The following is a 22,267-nucleotide window of genomic DNA, read 5'->3' as shown; positions in this document are numbered from 1 at the left end:
CAATACTGACCCCTGAGGAATACCACTAGTCACTGGCAGCCAACCGGAAAACCCTTTATTTCCACTCGCTGCCATCTGCCTGTCAGCCATTCCTCTATCCATGCCAGTAACTTTCCTGTATCGCCATATGAATTTATCTTGTTAAGCCTCATGTGTGACACCTTATTAGATGCCTTCTGAAAATCCAAGTAAATGACATCCACTGCCTCTCCTTTGTTCCCCTGCTTGTTACTTCCTCAAAGAACTCTAACCAATTTGTCAGGCAAAATCAACCATGTTTTGACTTATTTGATCATTAGTATCTAAGTACCCTGAAACTTCATCCTTAATAAACTCCAACTCTTTCCCAACTACTGAGATTAGGATATCCAAGCAGTCTTGTAACGTTGAGTCTGATTGGTTGGACCAGCAATGAATGGTTTTCACTATGGCTGCTTCCTGTTCAGTGGAGGAATGGTCAGACTTGCCAAACGAAGGGCGGAGAAGTGCTTTGTAGGCATTGCAGGAGGGAGAGTAGCAGTGGCCGAGTATGCTTCCTCCCATGTGCTCACCTTGATGTGTTGGTAGAATTTTGGGTAAGCTCTGGTCAGCGATGTTTGGTCAAAGTCTCCAGTGATGATGAAAGCAGCCTCTGGGTGTGTGGTTTCATGGATACTGATGGTTTTGCAAAGTTCATTGAGAGCCAGGTTGGTATTGGCCTGTGGTGGGATGTACACAGCTGTAATAATAACAGACCTGAATTCTCTAGGCAGCCTGAAAAGTTGACAGAGCAGCATAATGTACTCCAGATCTGGGGAGCAAAAGGATTTGAGGGTTTGTGTTCTACCTGGGTTGCACAAACCATTGTTCACCATGAAGCATACTCCCCCACCTTTACTTTTCCCGAAGAGGTCTTTAGACCTGTCCACTCGGAACAGAGAACCCAATGAATGAATGACTTTAGCTCAGACACCAATGCAGATAATGGACTGCCTTCCTGCATGAAGTAATGTCATAATGCAACAATAAACTCCTGGCATCCTGTGTCGTCACTAACTCATGTTCATTTGTGCAATCCTTATGACTTTCCTCACCTTGGTATTTCCTACCTTCGTGTTTTGATACAATGCTTTCAACGATTGTATCCCCAAATCTTTAATTACAACATTAAAGATGATTCTTAATACCCTCATACTCTGCATAGCTCCTAACTTACTGATGTAGTGGAATCATTTCATTTTCACTCCAGCCGTTTCTGGCATCTCCAGGCCTGAATGCTTTAAACCGCAGTGAGCAATACAGCTCTGGGTTGTCTTACTGCCTATTTCTTGTCAACTATCAGTGACAAACTGCACTGCCTGTTGAAGGTTAACCCTTGTACCCAGTTCCTTGGCTGATGAAGAAGATGGCAGTAGATTTCCTTCAATTGCTTTGTGAATGTTCTTCACTAATTCAACATTTAAATTTTTTTTATGATTCCCGTATCCATAGGCTGCACCAAGGGTGGTGTGTTGGCTTGCTAACATTCCGGCTGGACATTTCTCAGGCATTCTACATCAGGGTGTGCTGCACAATTGTCAACAAGCAGAAGAATTTTGCTTGATTTCCGCTATAGCTCCAAATCCCAACTTGCTTCTTTTTAAGAAGCCATTCATTAAAAATTTCTGAAGAATCCACGCATTCTTATTAGCATAGTACTCGACTGTTAAACTATCCATGCCTAGCCCCTGAAGAATTGAGGTTTAACACTTTTCCCGAAAATTAACTATTTATTTTTACCAGCTCCTGCCATATTTGAACAACACAACACAGTCATGTGATCCATTGCTTTCTTTGAACCTGAAATGTTGCTTGTTAGCAGCAAAGGGAACTGTCCAGTGTGGCACGACTTAACATAAACGGGCCCTTTTCATCAGCATTGAAGAAATCATCTGCAGAGAACACAAGTCGGGGAGTTCTGTAGATTTCCATGTTTCTGCACTTACAGCATCATCACTGCCTTTCTCACCATGTGTTTCCTTGAATTTAAAGTGGTGCCTACATTTCCATCAAGGCAACATCTGTTGCTTTGAACTCATCATGACCCAGCTTTGAGGCTAACTTCTCTGACTTATTTTTTAACATTGGTCCTCTGGCAGACACACCTCATCTCGTTACAATGGACAACTATTGAGTGAGGTTGTCTTCAACATCTAGCTCCTTCCCTTCACAAAATCTGCAGATGCTGGAAATCCGAGCAACAATCCATGAAAGGTCTCAGCCTGAAACGTCGACTGTTTACTCTTCTCCATGGGTGCTGAGTTCCTCCAGCATTGTGTGTGTTGCTTAGATCCTTACCTTCATGCTTTCCTGTTTTGGGCTGTTCCCTGTTGTCCGTCATGTAATTCCCATTCTTCTCACAGTTTATCTTGTTGATGTATCAAGGGTGCAGTTGTAAATTTTGGCACTCCAGTTATCTCTGCCAGCTGATAGTGAGTGGAATTAGGCAGATGGCTTATAATTTGGTTCAATCGGGTAACTTTTTTCGGCTAATGTCAAACCTTTTAATAGCAAGGGTCTAATAATTTTTTTAAAAAGTCCAAATAAAAGAATTATCTAAGTTCATTGCTTTTTGAATTGGCATCTGTCGGCCCAAAGGGATAACGTAATACAAACTCAGGCAATTGATTGCCCTAAGCGTGGTGTCGTGTTTAACAGCCTCACAAGTGTAGGTGACTGAACGTCTCCTCCCTCAAGTGGCATGGTGTCCAAGTACACAAAGGGAAATCCCAATTATTTTCTCAATTTGTGTTTGCTCTTAAGAGTTATCCCAAATAAGTGGCTATTCCGATTAACTGACGGTCCAATTACCCAGAATCCACTATATTTCAGAAATCTTGTAGGGTATCAGTGGTGGTTTCCCCAAAAGGTATATTTACCAAACCCTCAGTGATTTGTATATGTTTCTCTAATTTAAAGCTGCCTCTCAGATTGTCATTGTGTCCCTTGTATGCAAACCCCAAAAGCCCAGCAGAAATCATAGAACATGAATTAGGTGCCGATTGTTCTGGCTGCTTTGTCTCTAACGTTGCTTGAGTGGCAATAACAGCTTGCATTTATATGGTGCATTTTATACATTCAGAGTTAGGGGATCTCACGAGGTGTTCTTGACCCTGAGCCAGGTAAGCTTGGTCGAAGAATTTTTTTTAAATAACGAAAGTTGTATTGAGGTAAAAACTTTATTGGAGGCAATTCGCGAGATTGGGACCTGAAACCATGGCCATTAGTATAAGGCCAATGGAAAGAGGAAACAGGACAAGTTCTGAAGTGCAGGAACATCAGAGTCTTGGAGGAAACGTAGCATAGGATCTATGAAAAAGCAAATGTAATCTCACCACCAGAAGAGAAAAGAGAAGCTGAGAGCTGAAAACTGAGCAAGTACAGAACATTCTGAAATGCTCTGCATTCGCTCAGCCTGAAGTCACGGTCCATGGTCCATGTTGGTACTGGGGCACCGGGAAGGTGAGATGTGGATCTGCAAAACCAAAGTAGAAAGTTGAAAAACAGGACTAAGGTAGTAATGTCAGGATTAGTCCCTGTGACTCAAGATGAAAAGTTTAGAAATAGCTAGGTAGAACAACAACTTTGTGGCTGGTGCAGGGGTCAGTGTTTTAAATATTTGGATAATCGGAACCTTTACTGGTGTAGGGGTATCTTGTAGTAGAAGGATGGGGTGTACCTAAGCTGGAGGGAGATGTCGTTTTGGGAGGGAGGTTTGTCATGTCTACTTGCGACGGTTTAAGTACTGATGCATAAGGGAGGGACCTAAAATGACAATGTCATAACAGGGAGAAAGAAGCATATGTACTAAATGGAGTAAGCAAGTCTAATAAAAGGGGAGCTAGAGATAGGGTAGGTGAGAGTAAGAAGGCTGATAGGCTTATCTGAACTTACCTTAATATAAAAAGCACAAACAAGAGAGTCCTGCCAAAAGGTTTCAGCCGGAAACGTTGACTGTACCCTTTTCCAGGAAGTTTCCTGGCCTGCTAAGTTCCTCCAGCATTTTATGTGCATTACCTTAATGTAAGGAGCTTTGCAGCTGAGATGGATGAGCTGTGAGCGTGGATCAGCATATGGGATTATGATATTTTGGCAATGACAGAAATGTGGCTGAAGCAAGGACCGTAAAGGCAGCTTAATGTCTGTGGCTCTAGTATTTTCAGGTGTGATGGGGCAGGGGCAGGGTCAGGGGTGTGAGATGGTACAATGAGGGAGAAGTTGTTGCTCTGCTGAACAAAGGAGATCACTATAGCGCTACCAGGAAGGATAGCCTGGAGCGATTGATTGGCCAGGGAAGCAATATCGATTAAGTCATAGGAGTCATAGCATATGGAAACAGGCCCTTTGGCCCATCTCATTCATGGTGACCAAGATGTCTATCTGTCTTAGCTTTTTTTAACTACAGCATGTAACTGTCCTGGGGTGTGGTGGAGGTGGGTTAGTGCTGAGAGCCCACAGCCAGAAGCTGGTTTGGGGGACTGAGAGCTTTGGGGAGCTGAGCTGATGGAATGCAGACCTTACTGACCAGTTATTCAGGTCACTGACGTCACACACCAGAGGTTGGTCTTTATTTTTATTGAGATACAGCACAGAATAAGCCCTTCTGACCCTTTGAGCCATGCTGCCCACAACCCACAATTTAACCCCAACGCAATCATGGGACAGGTTGCAATGACCAATTCATCTATTAACTGGAACATCTTTGGACAGTGGGAGGAACCTGGAGAAAATGCGTGCATTCCACAGGGAGGACTTCTAGACTCCTTACAGATGACGTTGGAATTGAACCCCTGAGCTGCACTAATCACCACGTTGCTGTGGCACTCTGGTGTTTGGGTCATAATTGGGAAATTTCTCAAAAGCCGAGTTTCCATCACCTGAATGACCACATGTATTTTCTGCAACTGGAGCGGTTTACAAGCAATGAAGAACTAATTTATTAGGATGAAGTCCCTTCAGAAATTGAGGTACAGGTATTACAGGCAAGTGAGTGATACTTAATTCGATATGAATGAAAGACATGAAATGTTCTCCTACTTTTGTGTAAATCCTTTGATTAGATTGCTGCTTTCATCTGGAATAGTGAGTTTATATTAGTTGTGTTAGTCTAAGGGAGAAAACTTGCCATTTTTGCCGAGAGAAATCAAAGTTGTTTCTGTTTTGTTTATGCTATTAAATTGCTTCGGTAAGTTTCTTTTAAGACTTTATTGGCATTCGCTGCAAGATAGTCCAGAAAGTCGTCAGTTGAACATATGCTAGACATGTCTTGTGATGCCTCCACTCCTTGTTTCTAGTGCTTGCATTTGCAGTCAGCTTGGGAAAAAAATTAAGGTTTCTAAGATGTCCCAAACAAAATGTTATAACTGCTGGAAACCCAGAATAAGAATTCTGGAGAACTATAGATATATTGTGTTCAAATTTTCTGCTGCCTGTTCTGTTAAGAACTTCAGGAATTTTGTTTTTATTTTGAATTATTTCCTGATTTTTCAGGAAAGAAAATCAGGTGAACTAATGATTTCTGTTTACAGAAACATGCAGCCATGGTAATTACCTAGAAAATTGAATAATGTGCTAGCATGGGAATGTTTCAATGTAGCACACACTTTTCCCAGTTATCTTAACGATGTTTTGGAGTCTTGAGGTCAATTCTTCATTTCTTGGGCATGTCGGGTTGAGATCCACCAGGTACTCCAAACTAGGTCACAATTATGTATCCCAGTCGTCTGTTGCCACTCATAAATTTATCATTCATATTGCAGGTATTAAAAGTCTGGTGCCTTTGGAATCTTAGTTAGTCTGAAGTGAGCATCCTGACTTAATTGCACTGTCAAGTCTGTTCAGTAACTGTCACAAAAGGCAACAGAGCTCTCCTCAACTGAAATTGTCTCATCTCTCAGACAGTCTTACTTTGACAGTACTGTCTATACTCCACTTCTATTTTTAAATAAAATAATTTAAATGAACTCAGTGACTCCGATGCATCAGTGATGGAACTGAAAAAACAAGTAAAGCTGGCATTGAGCCAGGATAGTGGTGTACAATAGTAAATTATTGTCCACCTCCTCACCATTGTTATTCTTGGTTCAGTCTGCATTGATCTTCAGCTATCTGTTTCTATATCCACTGATGCAGTTTGACCCCTTGGGATTAATTCAGTTTCCTCAAGGAAATGCTTTGAGATGAGTCAGGTGAAATATTGGCAGGTTTTGCACGTGTTAGGTGAAATATTGGCCACCCGGTGGCCACACCTGTGAGAAACTCTGCTGTTACTGTGCAAGAAGTATTGAAGTATTATAGAAAAGGCGGATGATAGTGCTGAAGGTGAGGTAGCTGGCTTACAAACAGAGGCATCGTGTAGTGAGGAGAGGCTGTTGACAGGGCAAAATTGTAGTCAACAGAATGAGATGCAGCTGAAAAGGTGAAAAAAATCTAGAAGGGTGAATACAGGACTGAAGGTGTTTGAATGCGCACAGTGTACAGAATAAGGTCGATGAACTTGCACAGTTGCAGGTTTGCATATATGATGTTGTAGGCCTTACTGAATCATGGCTGAAGGAATATTATAGCTGGGAACTTAATGTCCAAAGATACACATTGTATTGAAAGCACAGACAGGAAGGCCGTATAAGTATTGCAGTGGAGTAAAGGAAATTACAGAGGCATGAGGAGTAGGCCAGAAAAGAACACTGGCAGGGATGATGGCAGAGCAGCAATGGCCTGTGGAGTGTAGAAGAATGGGGGAGATTTGATAGAGGGGTATAAAATTTTGATGGGTATAGAGAGAGTGAATGCCAGCAGGCTTTTTCCACTGAGGCTAGGGGAGGAAAAAAAACAGAGGCATAGGTTAAGGGTGAAAAGGGAAAAGTTTAAAGGGAACATTAGGGGCAGCTTCTTTATACAGAGAGTGGTGGGAGTGTGGAATGAGCTGCCAGTTGAAGTGGTGAATGCAGGCTCACTTTTAACATTTAAGAAAAACTTGGACAGGTACACGGATAAGAGGGGTATGGAGGGATATGGTCTAGGTGCAGGTCAGTGGGACTAGGCAGAAAAATGGTTTGGCACAGCCAAGAAGGGCCAAAGAGCCTGTTTCTGTGCTGTAATATTCTGTGGTTCTATGGTGGAATTTCTGGAAGCAATTCAGAAGGCACAGGATATATACTTTCCAAAGAGGAAGAAGTATTCCAAAGGAAAGATGACACAACCATGGATAACAAGTGAAGTCAAGTCCAGCATAAAAGCCAGAGAGAAGGCATATAACAGAACAAAAATTAGTGGGAAGTTACAGGATTGGGAAGCTTTAAAAACCAACAGAAGGCAACTAAAAAAATCATTAAAAAGGAAATGATAGAATATGAAAGTAAGCTGGCCAATAATATTAAAGAGGATATCAAACATTTCTTCAGATACATGAAGTATAAAAGAGATCCAAGAGTGGATACTGGTCCGCAGGAAAATGATACTGGAGAGGTAGTTATAGGGGACAAGGAAATGCCTGACAAACTGAATAAGTATTTTGCATCAGTCTTCACAGTGAAAGACACTAGCAGTATGGTGTATGTTCCAGGTGTCAGAGGTGATGAAGTGTGAGAAGTTACTACTACAAGAGAGAAGATTCATAGGAAACTGAAAGGTCTGAATATATATATAAGTCACCTGGACCAGATGGTGTACACCCAGGGTTCTGAAAGAGGTGACTGAAGAGATTATGGAGGCATCTTTCAAGAATCACTACATCCTGCAATGGTTCCGGAAGACTGGAAAATTGCACATGTTATTCCACTCTTCAAGAAAGGAGAGAGGCAGAAGAAAAGAAACTTCAGGCCAATGGTTGGGAAGATGTTGGAGACAATGAGGATCAGGTCTGAGGGTTCTTGGAGATGTGTGATAAAACAGGTCATGGTTTCCTCAAGGGAAAATTAAGGATCTGTTGGAGTTCTTTGAAGAAGTAATGAGCAAGATAGACAAAGGAGAATCAGTTGATGTTAGATACTTGGATTCTCAGAAGGCCTTTGACAAGGTGCCATACATGAGGCTGCTTAAGGATGGGACTGGACTCAGGGTTTGAGATTTTTGATTGGAGAAAGGCTAACTTTGAGCAGATGCGAAAGAATTTAGAAGGAGTGGATTAGGACAATTTGTTTTATGGGAATGATATAATAGAGAAATGGCGGTCATTTAAAGGTGAAATTTTGAGGGTACAGAATCTTTATGTTCCTGTTAGGTTGAAAAGTAAGGTTAAAAGTTTGAGAGAGCCATGGTTTTCAAGGGATATTGGAAACTTATTTCGGAAAAAGAGGGAGATCTACAATAAATATAGGCAGCATGGAGTAAATGAGGTGCTCAAAGAATATAAAGAATGTAAGAAGAATCTTAAGAAAGAAATTAGAAAAGCTAAAAGAAGATACGAGGTTGCATTGGCAAGTAAGGTGAAAATAAATCCAAAGGATTTCTACAGTTATATTAATAGCAAAAGGATAGTGAGGGATGAAATTAGTCCCTTAGAGAATCAGAGTGGACAGCTATGTGTGGAGCCGAAAGAGATGGGGGAGATTTTGAACAATTTCTTTTCTTCGGTATTCACTAAGGAGAAGGATATTGAATTGTGTAAGGTAAGGGAAACAAGTAGGGAAGTTATGGAAACTATGACGATTAAAGAGGAGGAAGTACTGGTGCTTTTAAGGAATATAAAAGTGGATAAATCTCTGGGTCCTGACAGGATATTCCCTCTGACCTTGAGGGAAGTTAGTGTAGAAATAGCAGGGGCTCTGAAAGAAATATTTCAAATGTCATTAGAAACGGGGATGGTGCCGAAGGATTGGCGTATTGCTCATGTGGTTCCATTGTTTAAAAAGGGTTCTAAGAGTAAACCTAGCAATTATAGACCTGTCAGTTTGACGTCAGTGGTGGGTAAATTAATGGAAAGTATTCTTAGAGATGGTATATATAATTATCTGGATAGACAGGGTCTGATTAGGAACAGTCAACATGGATTTGTGCGTGGAAGGTCATGTTTGACAAATCTTATTGAATTTTTTGAAGAGGTTACGAGGAAAGTTGACGAGGTTAAAGCAGTGGATGTTGTCTATGTGGACTTCAGTAAGGCCTTTGACAAGGTTCCACATCAAAGGTTAGTTAGGAAGGTTCAATCGTTAGGTATTAATATTGAAGTAGTAAAATGGATTCAACAATGGCTGGATGGAAGATGCCAGAGAGTAGTGGTGGATAACTGTTGGTCAGGTTGGAGGCCGGTGACTAGTGGTGTGCCTCAGGGATCTGTACTGGGTCCAATGTTGTTTGTCATGTACATTAATGATCTGGATGATGGGGTGGTAAATTGGATTAGTAAGTATGCAGATGATACTAAGGTAGGTGGTGTTGTGGATAATGAAGTAGGTTTTCAAAGCTTGCAGAGAGATTTAGGCCAGTTAGAAGAGTGGGCTGAACGATGGCAGATGGAGTTTAATGCTGATAAGTGTGAGGTGCTACATTTTGGTAGGAATAATCCAAATAGGACATACATGGTAAATGGTAGGGCATTGAAGAATGCAGTAGAACAGAGTGATCTAGGAATAATGGTGCATAGTTCCCTGAAGGTGGAATCTCATGTGGATAAGGTGGTGAAGAAAGCTTTTGGTATGCTGTCCTTTATAAATCAGATCATTGAGTATAGGAGTTGGGATGTAATGTTAAAATTGTACATGGCATTGGTAAGGCCGAATTTGGAGTATTGTGTACAATTCTGGTCACCGAATTATAGGAAAGATGTCAACAAAATAGAGAGAGTACAGAGAAGATTTACTAGAATGTTACCTGGGTTTCAGCACCTAAGTTACAGGGAAAGATTGAACAAGTTAGGTCTTTATTCTTTGGAGAGTAGAAGGTTGAGGGGGGACTTGATAGAGGTATTTAAAATTATGAGGGGGATAGATGGAGTTGACGTGGATAGGCTTTTTTCATTGAGAGTGGGGAGATTCAAACAAGAGGACATGAGTTGAGAGTTAGGGGGCAAAAGTTTAAGGGTAACGCTAGGGGGAATTTCTTTACTCACAGAATGGTAACTGTGTGGAATGAACTTCCAGTAGAAGTGGTAGAGGCAGGTTTGGTATTGTCATTTAAAGTAAAATTGGATAGGTATATGGACAGGAAAGGAATGGAGGGTTATGGGCTGAGTGCGGGTCAGTGGGACTAGGTGAGAGTAAGTGTTTGACACGGACTAGGAGGGCCGAGATGGCCTGTTTCCGTGCTGTAATTGTTACATGGTTATATGGTTAACAAGCTACAAGTCCATGGTTTTACAGGAAAGATTCTAGAATGGATAAAGCAGTAGCTGATTGGCTAGAGACAAAGTGTGGGAATAAATGGAGCCTTTTCTGATTGGCTGCTGGTGACTAGTGGTGTTCGGCAGGGGTCTGTTTTGGGACTGATTCTTTTTACGTTATATGTCAATGATTTGGATGATGGAATTGATGGATTTGTTGCAAAGTTTGTAGACTATATGAAGATAGGTGGAGGGGCAGGTAGTTTTGAGGAGTTAGAGGAGCTACAGAAGGACTTAGACAGATTAGGAGAATGGGCAAAGTAATGGCAGATGGAATACAATGTCGGAAAATGTACGGTCATGCACTTTGGTAGAAGAAATGAAAGGGTTGACCTTTTTCTAAATGGAGAGAGAATAGCAAATAAAAACTGAGGTACAAAGGGACTTGGGAGTCCTTGTGCAAAATTCCCTAAAGCTTTATTTGCAAGTTGAGTCTGGGGTGAGGAAAACAACTGCAATGCTAGCATTCATTTCAAGAGGACTAGAATATAAAAGTAAGTATGTAATGTTGAAACTTATAAAGCAATGGTGAGGCCTCACTTGGATTATTGTGAGCCATTTTGAGACCCTTATCTTTGAAAGGATGTGCTAAAACTGGAGATGGTTCAAAGGAGGTTTACAAAAATGATTTCAGGATGGAATGCCTTGTCATATGAAGAATGTTTGTTGGCTGTAAGCCTGTATTCAGTGGAATTTAGAAGAATGACGGGTGACCTCACTGAAACCTACTGAATGGTGAAAGGCCTTGATAAAGTGGATGTGGAGAGGATCTTTCCTGTGGGGGGGGGGGGGAAGCGTCTAAGACCAGAGGGCACAGACTCAGAATAGAGGGGCATCCTTTTAGAGTGGAGATGAGGAGGAATTTCTTCAGCTAGAGAGTGGTGAATCTGTGGAATTCGGATTCCACAGAATTCCACAGCTGTGTAGGTCAAGTCTTTATGTATATTTAAAGGTTGATTGATTCTTAATTGGTCAGAGCATAAAGGAATATGGGGTGAAGGCAGGAGGTTGGGGCTGAGAGGAAAATTGGATCAGCCATGATGAAATGGCAGAGCAGACTTAATAGGTGAAATAGCCTCATTCTGCACCTATATCTTATGATCTTATGTTGTTATACTCAAGCACATTAGTTTTAAAAGGTAATATTCCTTCAACCATGTAATTATTTATTTTCAAGAAGCAAACAATTGTTCTCTTCAACATTTCCCTGTCCTCTTCAAGTTAAAGCAAGCGTGTTTTCCCAGATTTCCAGTTCCAGTGAAAGGTCATCGAACTAAGTTGTTCACCCTTCCAGAGAAACTCTATTTCTCTCCACAAACCTGCTGAATATTTCTCACCTTTTTCTATAATTATTTATTCTACTTGTTGATGACTGCTTCTTGTTCTTTTGAGTGTAATGCGTGATTTTTCTCTATTTTAAGGAGTCCCTTTGGCCTTTAATGTTCGGGCTAAATGCAGTTCCAGCCCTGATACAACTTGCTGTTCTACCCTTCCTTCCTGAAAGCCCTCGGTACTTGCTGTTTGAAAAGAATGATGCTTCTAAAGCCAGAAAAGGTAAGTTCATATCTAATGAAATAAGATTCTTATAAGCACATTTATGACAACTAATGTAAAGAACCAAGCGTGCTCTTGTCAGCTGTCAGTTGTTTAGTTGAAATAGATTGTTTCAAGAACATTTTAATGATTCATCTTGACATATCTGACCAATTACCTACAATGTGTTTAACTTCCAAAGGTGCTAATAATACCTTGACAAATCTCTTGGACGTGAATTTCTCAGTTCTGATTATTGCTTGCTGGTTTTCATCACTTAAAAATATTGTACAGAATCTTAATGTTATGATTTCAATTTCTTTTTCTGGGGGAGGTGGGAGAGGAGAACAATTTGTATAAATTTTTGAACTCTGTGTTCTTTCAGCACGTCCCAATGGACTAAAATTAAACCTGGAGCAGTAGAACAGAGCTACATAGCTGTTTTTTAAAAGCAGTGAAGTATCTTTGTATAAAATACAAGTCTTAAAATCAGTTATCATGGATGTTTTGACTGAATTCCTTCATACTCTACTTGAGCCTTAAGTTATGGTTCCACCTGGAGATGTGTTTGCAAGATTGGTGTATCTAAGCTGATGCTGGAATGAGCTATGGTGTAGAACAGACAAATTGTGGAGTAGGACTCCATTTGCTAATAGAACTATTACTATCTGTTACACTGTAAACATACTGTACTAATATCTTTAATCTCTGATATGTATTCTCTAAATTACTTGGATGAAAATGTGGATGGGGTGGGTCAGTAAGTTTGCAGACGATATAAAGGTTGGTGGTGTCGTGGACAGTGAAGAAGCCTGTCAAAGGATGCAGTGGGATATTAAACCAGTCGCAGTTATGGACAGAGATAGCTGATAGGGTTAAATCTGGCCAGTTGTGAGGTTATGCATTTTTGGTAGATCAAGTGTAAGAGGACAGTACACCCTTAATGGCAAGGGTGCTGTTGCTTTAGGTTTGATCTGCCAATGTGTAACACTTCACATTTGATCGGGTTAAACTCCATTTGCCATTTCTCCACCCATAACTGCAACTGATCTACTGTATATTCCACTGTATCATTTGACAGTGTTTTATGTTATCCACACCACGACCAATCTTTGTATCATCTGCAAACTTTCTGACTTACCCATCAACATTTTAATCTGGGTCATTTATATATAAATATTCCTCCAGATGTTTGTACCAGTTGTGACAATCACAGTTGTGATGATTGCTCGTACCACTGGACCCAAACTTCTGAGGTCAAGAGAGTGGAATGGGCTTGGTGCAACAGCTTTTCCACTTGAAAAACTCTCCCGTACAAGTTTCTTTATGCAGCTGACATGAAGAACTACACAAGTCTTAGTGTCATCATCAAATGCAACAGGCAGCCAATCATAGAACACCACCTTTAGAACACCACTATTCTCAGACCTCTAGCCGGAATAAGTCCTGTCGACCACTACCATCTGTCTTCTGCAGCAAGCCAGTTCTGAATCCAAATATGGATCTCATGCATCTTAATCTTCCAGATCAGCCTCCCATGAGGGACCTTGTCAAAGGGCTTACTAAAATCCAAGTAGACAATACAGGACTGAAGGTGTTATATTTGAATGGGTGCTGTATAAGGAATAAGGTAGATGAACTGCAGCACAGTTGCAGATTGGCAGGTATGATGTTATAGGCATTACTAAGTCGTGGCTGAGAGAAGATTATAGTTGGGAGCTTAACATCCAAGGTACACATTGTATTGAAAGGACAGGCAGGTAGGCAGAGGGAGTGTCGTGGCTCTGGTGGTAAAAAATGAAATCAAATCATTAGAAAGAGGTGACATAGGGTCGAAAGGTGCTGAATCGTTGTGGGTAGAGCTAAAGAACTGCAAGGATAAAAAGACCCTGACTGGAGTAGTATACAGACCCCCAGTTGTAAGGATGTGATCTACTAATTACAATGGGAGATAGAAAATGCATGCCAAAAAGACAATGTTACAATAGTCATGGGGGATTTCAATATGGGAAATCAGGTTGGTGTTGGATCCCAAGAGGGTAAATTTCAGAATGCCTACAAGAAGGAATTTTAGAGCAGATCATGGTTGAGCCCACTAGGGGATCAGCTATTCTGGATTGGGTGTTCTGCAGTGAACTGAAATTGATCAGAGATCTTAAGGTTAAGTAACTCGTAAGGGAATGTGATCATAAAATGATTGAATTCACCCTGCAATTTGAGAAGGAAAAGCCGAAGTCAGATCTATCAATATTACAGTGGATGAAGGCAAAGCGGCACTGGCTAGAATTTCTGGGAGCAATCCGGAAGGCACAGGATATATACACGCCAAAGATGAAAAAGTATTGAAAAGGCAATGGCTGACAAGGGAAGTCAAAGCCAATGTAAAAGCCAAAGAGAGGGCATATTACAGAGCAAAAATTAGTGAGAAATTAGAGGATTGGGAAGCTTTTAAAAACCAACAGAAGGCACATTAAAAAGTCATAAAGGAAAAGATGGAATATGAAGGTAATCTAGCCAATAATATTAAAAAGGATACCAGAAGTTTCTTCAGATACATGAAGTGTAAAAGAGAGGTGAGAATAGACCACTAGAAAATGATTCTGGAGAGGTAATGGGGGACAAGGAAATGGCGGATAAACTGAATCAGTATTTTGCATCAGTCTTCACCGTGGAACACAACAGCAATATGCTGAATGTTTCAGAGCATCAAGGGGCAGAAGTGAGTGAAGTTGCTATTACTAGGGAGAAGGTGCTTGAAAAAGTAAGAGGTCTAAGGGTAGATAAGTCACCTGGACCAGATGGTCTCCACCACAGAGTTCACTAGGAGGTGGCTGAAAAGATTGTGGAGGCATAGGTTGTGATCTTTCAAGAATCAATTGATTCTGGCATGCTGCTGGAGGGATGGGAAACTGTCACTCCACTCTTCAGGAAGGGAGAGAGACAGAAGAACCGAAATTATAGGCCAGTTAGTCTGATTTTAGTGGTTGGGAAGATGTTGGAGTTGATTGTTAAGGATATGGCTTTGGAGGCACAGGATTAAATAGGCCATAGTCAGCATGGTTTCCTTAAGGGAAAATCTTGTCTGTCTAATCTTTTGGAATTCTTTGAAGAAATAACAAGCAGGATAGACAAAAGAGAATTGGTGGATGTTGTGTACTTGGATTTTCAGAATGCCTTTGACAAGGTGCCACACATGAGGCTGCTTAACAGGATAAAACCCATGGTATTACAGGAAAGATACTGACTTGGATAGAGCAGTGGCTGATTGGCAGGAGGCAAAGAGTGGGAATAAAGGGAGCCTTTTCTGGTTGGCTGCTGGTGGCTAGAGTTTCTCCACAGGGATCTGTGTTGGGCGTTCTTTTTACATTATATGTCAATGACTTGGATGATGGAATTGGTGGCTTTATGGCTAAGTTTGTGGACGATAGCAAGGTAAGTGGAGGGGCAGGTATTTTTGAGGAAGTAGAGAGGCTACAGAAGGACTTAGGCAAATTAGTAGAATAGGCAAACAAGTGCTGATAGAATACGGTGTTGGGAAGTGTGTGGACATGCATTTGGGTAGAAAAAATGACAGGGTAGACTATTTTCTAAATGGAGAGAAAATTTAAAAATCTGAGGTGCAAAGGATCTTGGGAGTTCTCATGCAGAATTCCCTAAAGGTTAAATTCCAGGTTGAATCTGTGTTGGGCAAAGCAAATGTGATGTTAGCATTCATTTCAAGAGGATGAGAATATAAAAGCAAGGATGTAATGTTGAAGCTTTATAAAGTATTGGTGAGGCCTCACTTGGAGCATTGTGAGCAATTTTGGGCCCTATATCTAAGAATGGATGTGTCAACATTGGAGAGTGTTCAAAGGATGTTCACAAAAATTAGAACAGAGATGAAGAGGAATTTCTTTAGCCAGAGAGTGGTGAATCTGTGGAATTCACTGCCACAGGTGGCTGGGAAGCCAAATCATTGGGTATATTTAAGGCAGAGTTTGACAGATTCTTATTGGTCAGGGCATGAAAGGATATGGGGAGAAGACAGGAAATTGGAGCTGAGAGGGAAAATGGATCTGCCATTATGAGATTGGCAGAGCAGACTTGATGGGCCAAATGGCCTAGTTCTGTTCCAATATCTGATGGTCACACCAATGGCAACAGAGACACTGTGGGACAAATCAGAATGCAGATTTTAGAAAGGTGCAAAATTAACAGGGTTATTGTCATGGGTGATTTCAACTTCTCTCATACTGTTTGGTACCTCAGTGCAAAAGATTTAGATGGGGTGGAATTTGTTAGGTGTCCGGGAAGGATTCCTGATACCATATACAGACAGGCTGAATAGAGGAGAGGCCATGCTGGATCTGGTACTTGGCAATGAACCAGGTCAGGTGTCGGATCTCTTGGTGGGTGAGAATTTTAAAGACAGTGACCATAACTCCCTGACCTTTACAATCTTGGACAGGGATAAGAGCAGATGGTACTGGAAAGTTTAAATGGGAGAGAGAGAATTATGATGCAGTTTGCCAGGAACTTAGGAACGTAAATTGGAAATGGGGAAATGTGCAATGGAAAAGTGCTGTTTAGGGAGCTCTTGCATGGGGTTTTGAATAGATTTGTCCATTTGAGGCAGGGAAAATTTGGTAGCTTAAGGGATCATGGTTGGTAAGGGATGTTGAACATCAAATTTAGTGGAAGAAGGATCCTCACATAAGGTTTAGGAAGCAAGGATCAGACAGGACTGCAGGGAGTTACAAGGTAGCCAGGAAGGAGCTGAAGAATGGACTTAGGCGAGCTAGAAGTGTGCATGAGAAGACCTTGGTGAGTAGGATTACAGAAATCCCCACACGTTTGTGAAGTGCAGGAGTTGGCTTGAGTGAAGGTTGGACCAATCAAAGATTGAAGAGATAACGTGCCTGGTGTCGGAGGAAGTACGGGAGGTCCATAATGAATGCTTCAGTATTCATCAGTGAGAAGGACGTTGATGTTTGTGAGGACAGTATAAAACAAACTGATGTGCTAGAACATATTGTTGATAAGAAAGACATTAGGATAGATATTTCCCCAGGGCTGGATGTAATATACCAGGCTACTAAAGGAAGTGAGAGAAGAGACTGCTGCACTTTTGGTGATGATCTTTGTATCCTCACTGGCTACAGGAGTTGTACCAGATGACTGAAGGGTGGCAAATGTTATTCCTTTGTTCAAGAAAGGGAGTAGGGGAAACCCTGGGAATTATAGACCAGTGAGTCCTTCCTCGGTAGTGGGCAAATTAATGGAGAAGATTCTTGGAGACAAAGTGTACAAGCATTTGGAGAAGCATAGTCTGTTTTGGAATAGTTAGCATGGCTTTGGGAAGGGCAGATCATGCCTCAGAAGCCTGACTGAGTATTTGAGGATGTGACAGAGCACATTGATGAAGGCACAGCAATGGATGTGACCAGTATGGACTTTAATACATCATTTGTTAAAGTTCCACATGGTAAGCTCATTTAGAAAGGTAGGAGGCATGGGATCCAAGGGAATTTGGCTGTGTGCATTCAGAATAGGCTTGCACATAGAAAGCAGTAGGGTGGTAGTAGGTGGAGGGTATTCTGCCTGGAGATCAGTGGCCAGTGCTGTTCCACAGGGATCTGTTCTGCTCATTGTGATTTTTATAAATGTCTTGGATGAGGAAGTGGAAGGGTGGGTTAGTATGTACGCAGAAGTCACAACTTGATGCTGTTGTGGATGGTGCAGAAGGTTGTCGTAGGATACTATGGGATATAGATACAATGCAGAGTTGGGCTGAGAAGTGGCAGATGGAGTTCAATCCAGAGAATTGTGAAGTGATTCATGTGGAAGGTTGAATTTGAAGGTAGAGTGGCAGGATTCTTAGCCGTGTGAAGAACACAGGGATCTTGGGGTTGATATCCAGAGATCCCGCAAAGTTGCCACGCAAGTTGATAGTTGGTTAAGAAGGCAAATGGTGTGTTGGCCTTCATTAGTCAGCGGATTGGGTTCAAGAACCGCAAGATAATGTTACAACTCTGTAACAGGCTGGTTAAACCACACTTGCAATATGGTGTTCAGTTCTGCTTGCCTCATTGAAGGATGTAGAATCATTAGAGAGAGTGCAGAGGAGATTTATCCTAGATTAGAGGGTATGTGTCATGAAGATAGGTTGAGTGAGCTAGGGCTTTTCTTTTTGAAGTGAAGAAGGATGAGAGGTGACTTGATAGAGGTGTATAAGATGATAAGGAGCATTGATAGAGTGGATAGTCAGAGACTTTTTTCCAGGGTGGAAATGGCTAATATGATGAAGCATAGTTTTAAGGCGATTGGAGGAAAGTTTAGGAGGGTTGTCAGAGCTCAGTTCTTTACCTCGAGAGAAGAAAGTGCATGGAAGGCCTTGCCAGGGGTGATGGTAGAGGAAGATACATTTGCACTATTTAAGAAACCCTTGGATAAGCACAACAAAAGAAAAATGGAGAGCGTATTTAGAAAGGAAGTGTTAGACTGATTTTAGAGTGTCACTAAAGAGGTTGTGCTGAGCCTAAAGATAGACAAGTCCCTGGTCCTGATGGAATGCATCCCAGGGTACTGATAGAAATGGCAGAGGTTATAGTAGAGGCTTTGCTGATAATTTACCAAAATTCTCTGGACTCTGGGTGGTCCCGGCAGATTGGAAGATGGTGAATGTCATGCCACTGTTCAAAAAAGGGTGTAGACAAAAGGCAGGTAACTATAGGCCAGTTAGTTTAACATCTGTAGTTGGGAAAGTGCTTGAAGCTATCATTAAAGAAGAAATTGCGAGGCATCTGGAAAGAAATGGATCCATCAAACAGACGCAACTCGGATTGAGCAAAAGCAGATCCTGTTTGACAAACTTACTGGAGTTCTTTGAGGATATAATGAGCACAGTGGATAGAGGGGGACAGATGGACATTGTTTACTTAGATTTCCAGAAGACGTGCATAAGGTGTCACATAAAACACATTCATAAGATAAGGATGCACAGAGTTGAGGGTGATGTATTAGCATGGATGGAGAATTGGTTGACTAATAGAAAGCAGTGAGTTGGGATACATGGGTGTTACTCTGGTTGGCAATTAGTGGTGAGTGGTGTGCTGCAGCAGTCAGTGCTGGGCCTGCAATTATTCATGACCGACATTAACTATCTGGAAGAGGAGACCGAGTGTAGTGTATCTAAGTTTGCTGACGATACTAAATTGAGTGGAAAAAGCAAATTGTGCAGAAGATACGGAGAGTCTGCAGAGAGATATAGACAGGTTAAGTGAGTGGGCAAGGGTCTGGCAGATGGAGTACAATGTTGGTAAATGCGAGGTCATCCACTTTGGAAGGTAAAATTAAAGAACAGATTATTATTTAAATGGTAAAAAATTGCAGCATGCTGTTGAGCAGAAGGACTTGGGAGTGCTTGTGCATGAATCACAAAAGGTTGGTTTGCAGGTGCAGCAGGCTATCAAGAAGGCAAATGGAATGTTGGCCTTCATTGATAGAGGGATTGAATTCAAGAGCGGGGGTTATGCTGCAAATGTACAGGGTACTGATGAGGCCACACCTGGAGTACTGCATGCAGTTCTGGTCTCCTTACTTGAGGAAGGATATACTAGCTTTGGAGGTGGTGCAGAGGAGGTTCACCAGGTTGATTCCAGAGATGAGGGCGTAAGACTATGAGGAGAGATTGAGTTGCCTGGGACTGTACTGACTGGAATTCAGAAGGATGAGAGGAGATCTTATAGAAACATATTATGAATGGGATAGATAAGATAGAGGCAGGAAAGTTGTTTCCACTGATAAGTGAGACTAGAACTAGGGAACATAGCCTCAAGATTCGGAAGAATAGATTTAGAATGAAGATGAGGAGGAACTGCTTTTTCCAGAGAGTGGTGAATCTGTGGAATTCTCTGCCCAATAAAGCAGTGGAGGCCACCTCAGTAAATATATTGGACAGGCCACTGTCTCCACACCATCACCAACCTTATCAGCTCTGGAAATCTCCCATCCACTGCCACCAACCTCATAGTTCCCACATCCTGCACTTCCAGTTTCTACCTCCTACCCAAGATCCACAAACCTGCCTGTCCAGGTAGACCCATTGTCTCAGCTTGCTCCTGCCCCATTGAACTCATTTCTGCATACCTTGACACTGTTTTATCCCCCCCTTGTTCAATCCCTTCCCACCTATGTTCGTGACACTTCTCACGCTTTGAAGTTTTTCAATGATTTTAAGTTCCCTGGCCCCCACTGCCTTATTTTAACCATGGACGTCCAGTCCCTATATACCTCCATCCCCCACCAGGAAGGTCTCAAAGCTGTCCGCTTCTTTTTGGATTCCAGACCTAACCAATTCCCTTCTACCACCACTCTCCTCCATCTAGCAGAATTAGTTCTTACTCTCAATAATTTCTCCTTTGGCTCCTCCCACTTCCTCCAAACCAAAGGTGTAGCCATGGGCACCCGCATGGGTCCCAGTTATGCCTGCCTTTTTGTTGGCTACGTGGAACACTCCATGTTCCAAGCCTATATGGATATCCGTTCCTCTTTTCCTTCGCTACATCGACGACTGCATTGGCGCTGCCTCCTGCACACATGCTGAGCTCGTCAACTTCATTAACTTTGCCTCCAACTTTCACCCTGCCCTCAAATTTACCTGGTCCATTTCTGACACCTCTCTCCCCTTTCTTGATCTTTCTATCTCCATCTCTGGAGACGGCTTAACTACTGATATCTACTATAAGCCCACTGCCTCTCACAGCTACCTGGATTATTCCTCTTCCCACCCCATCTCTTGCAAAAATGCCATCCCCTTCTTACAATTCCTCCGTCTCCGCTGCATCTGCTCTCAGGATGAGGCTTTTCATTCCAGGATGAAAGAGATGGCTTCCTTTTTTAAACATAGGGGCTTCCCTTCTTCCACCATCAACTCTACTCTCAAACGCATCTCTCCCATTTCCCACACATCTGCCCTCACCCCATCCGCCTGCCACCCCACTCGGGATAGGGTTCCCCTTGTCCTCACCTACCACCCCACCAGCCTCTGGATCCAATGTATAATTCTCCATAACTTATGCCACCTCCAACGGGATCCCACTACTAATACATCTTTCCCTCCTCCCCTCTTTCTGCTTTCTGCAGGGATCGCTCCCTACACGACTCCCTTGTCCATTCGTCCCCCCCCCATCCCTTCCCACCGATCTCCCTCCTGGCACTTATCCTTGTAAGTGGAACAAGTGCTACATCTGCCCTTATACTTCCTCCCTCACCCACCATTCAGGGCCCAGACAGTCCTGTCAGGTGAGGCGACACTTCACCCTTTGAGTCAGCTGGTGTGGTATACTGCGTCCGGTGCTCCCGGTGTGGCCTTCTATATATTGGTGAGATCCGACGCAGACTGGGAGACTGTTTCGCTGAACATCTACGCTCGGTCCGCCAGAGAAAGCAGGATCTCCCAGTGGCACACATTTTAATTCCATGTCCCATTCCCATTCTGATATGTCTATCCATGGCCTCCTCTAATGTCAAGATGAAGCCACACTCAGGTTGGAGGAACAACACCTTATATTCCGTCTGGGTAGCCTCCAACCTGATGGCATGAACATTGACTTCTCTAACTTCTGTTAATGCCCCTCCTCCCCTTCTTATCCCATCCCTGATTTATTTCCCCCCTCCCCACCTTTTCTCTCTTTCTGCCCATCATTCTGCCTGTTCTCCATCTCCCTGCTCCTCCCCCTTTCTTTCTCCCTCGGCCTCCCATCCCATGATCCTTTCCCTTCTCCAGCACTGTATCCCTTTTGCCAATCACCTTTCCAGCTCTTAGCTTCACCCCACCCTCTCCGGTCCTCTATCATTTTGCATTTCCCCCTCCCCCTCCTACTTTCAAATCTCTTACTATCTTTCCTTTCAGTTAGTCCTGCTGAAGGGTCTCAGCCCGAAACGTCGACAGCGCTTCTCTCTATAGATGCTGCCTGGCCTGCTGCGTTCCACCAGCATTTGTGTGTGTTGCTTGAAGACAAGGCTGGATAGATTTTTGCATAGTAGGGGATCTAAGGGTTATGTGGAAAAGGCAGGTAGGTGGAGATGAGTCCTGAAGATCCTTCAGTCCTGAAGGTCCTGAAAGTCCTGATCCTTTGTCCTGAAGATCACAATTTTTCAGGAATACTTCCTAGTATTAGTATGGTGGAAAAGCCTTGGGGTTTAAAGAAGCGAGTCACTCACTGCAGGACACCCAACTTCTGACTTTCTGAATTTATGTGGCTGGTCCAGTTGAAGTTTTGGTTAACAGAGAGCCCTAGGATGTTGATTGTGGGGGTAATTCAGTCATGGCCACCCTCTAGGAAGCTGTGGACCCGATCTGAGGCACCCAGACCCTGGCAGTTGGGAGGCAACATACCATCTGATTGTCTCTTT

The 22,267-nt window shown here is 42.4% G+C and overlaps 1 protein-coding gene across 4 annotated transcripts in view; it reads left to right on the top strand.

Moving 5' to 3' along the window:
• slc2a9l2 (solute carrier family 2 member 9, like 2) overlaps window positions 1-22,267 on the top strand; it is a 374,573-nt gene that overhangs the window by 159,384 nt on the left and 192,922 nt on the right. For all 4 annotated transcript variants that reach the window (XM_073043122.1, XM_073043121.1, XM_073043123.1 and 1 more), the window contains one exon: window positions 11,758-11,890. In XM_073043122.1, coding sequence (XP_072899223.1) covers window positions 11,758-11,890 — 133 coding nt within the window. The remainder of the gene's footprint in view (window positions 1-11,757; window positions 11,891-22,267) is intronic.

Source organism: Hemitrygon akajei, chromosome 4 (assembly GCF_048418815.1).
Source record: "Hemitrygon akajei chromosome 4, sHemAka1.3, whole genome shotgun sequence".
NCBI lineage: Eukaryota > Metazoa > Chordata > Chondrichthyes > Myliobatiformes > Dasyatidae > Hemitrygon > Hemitrygon akajei.
This window is presented reverse-complemented; position numbering and strand designations above follow the sequence as displayed.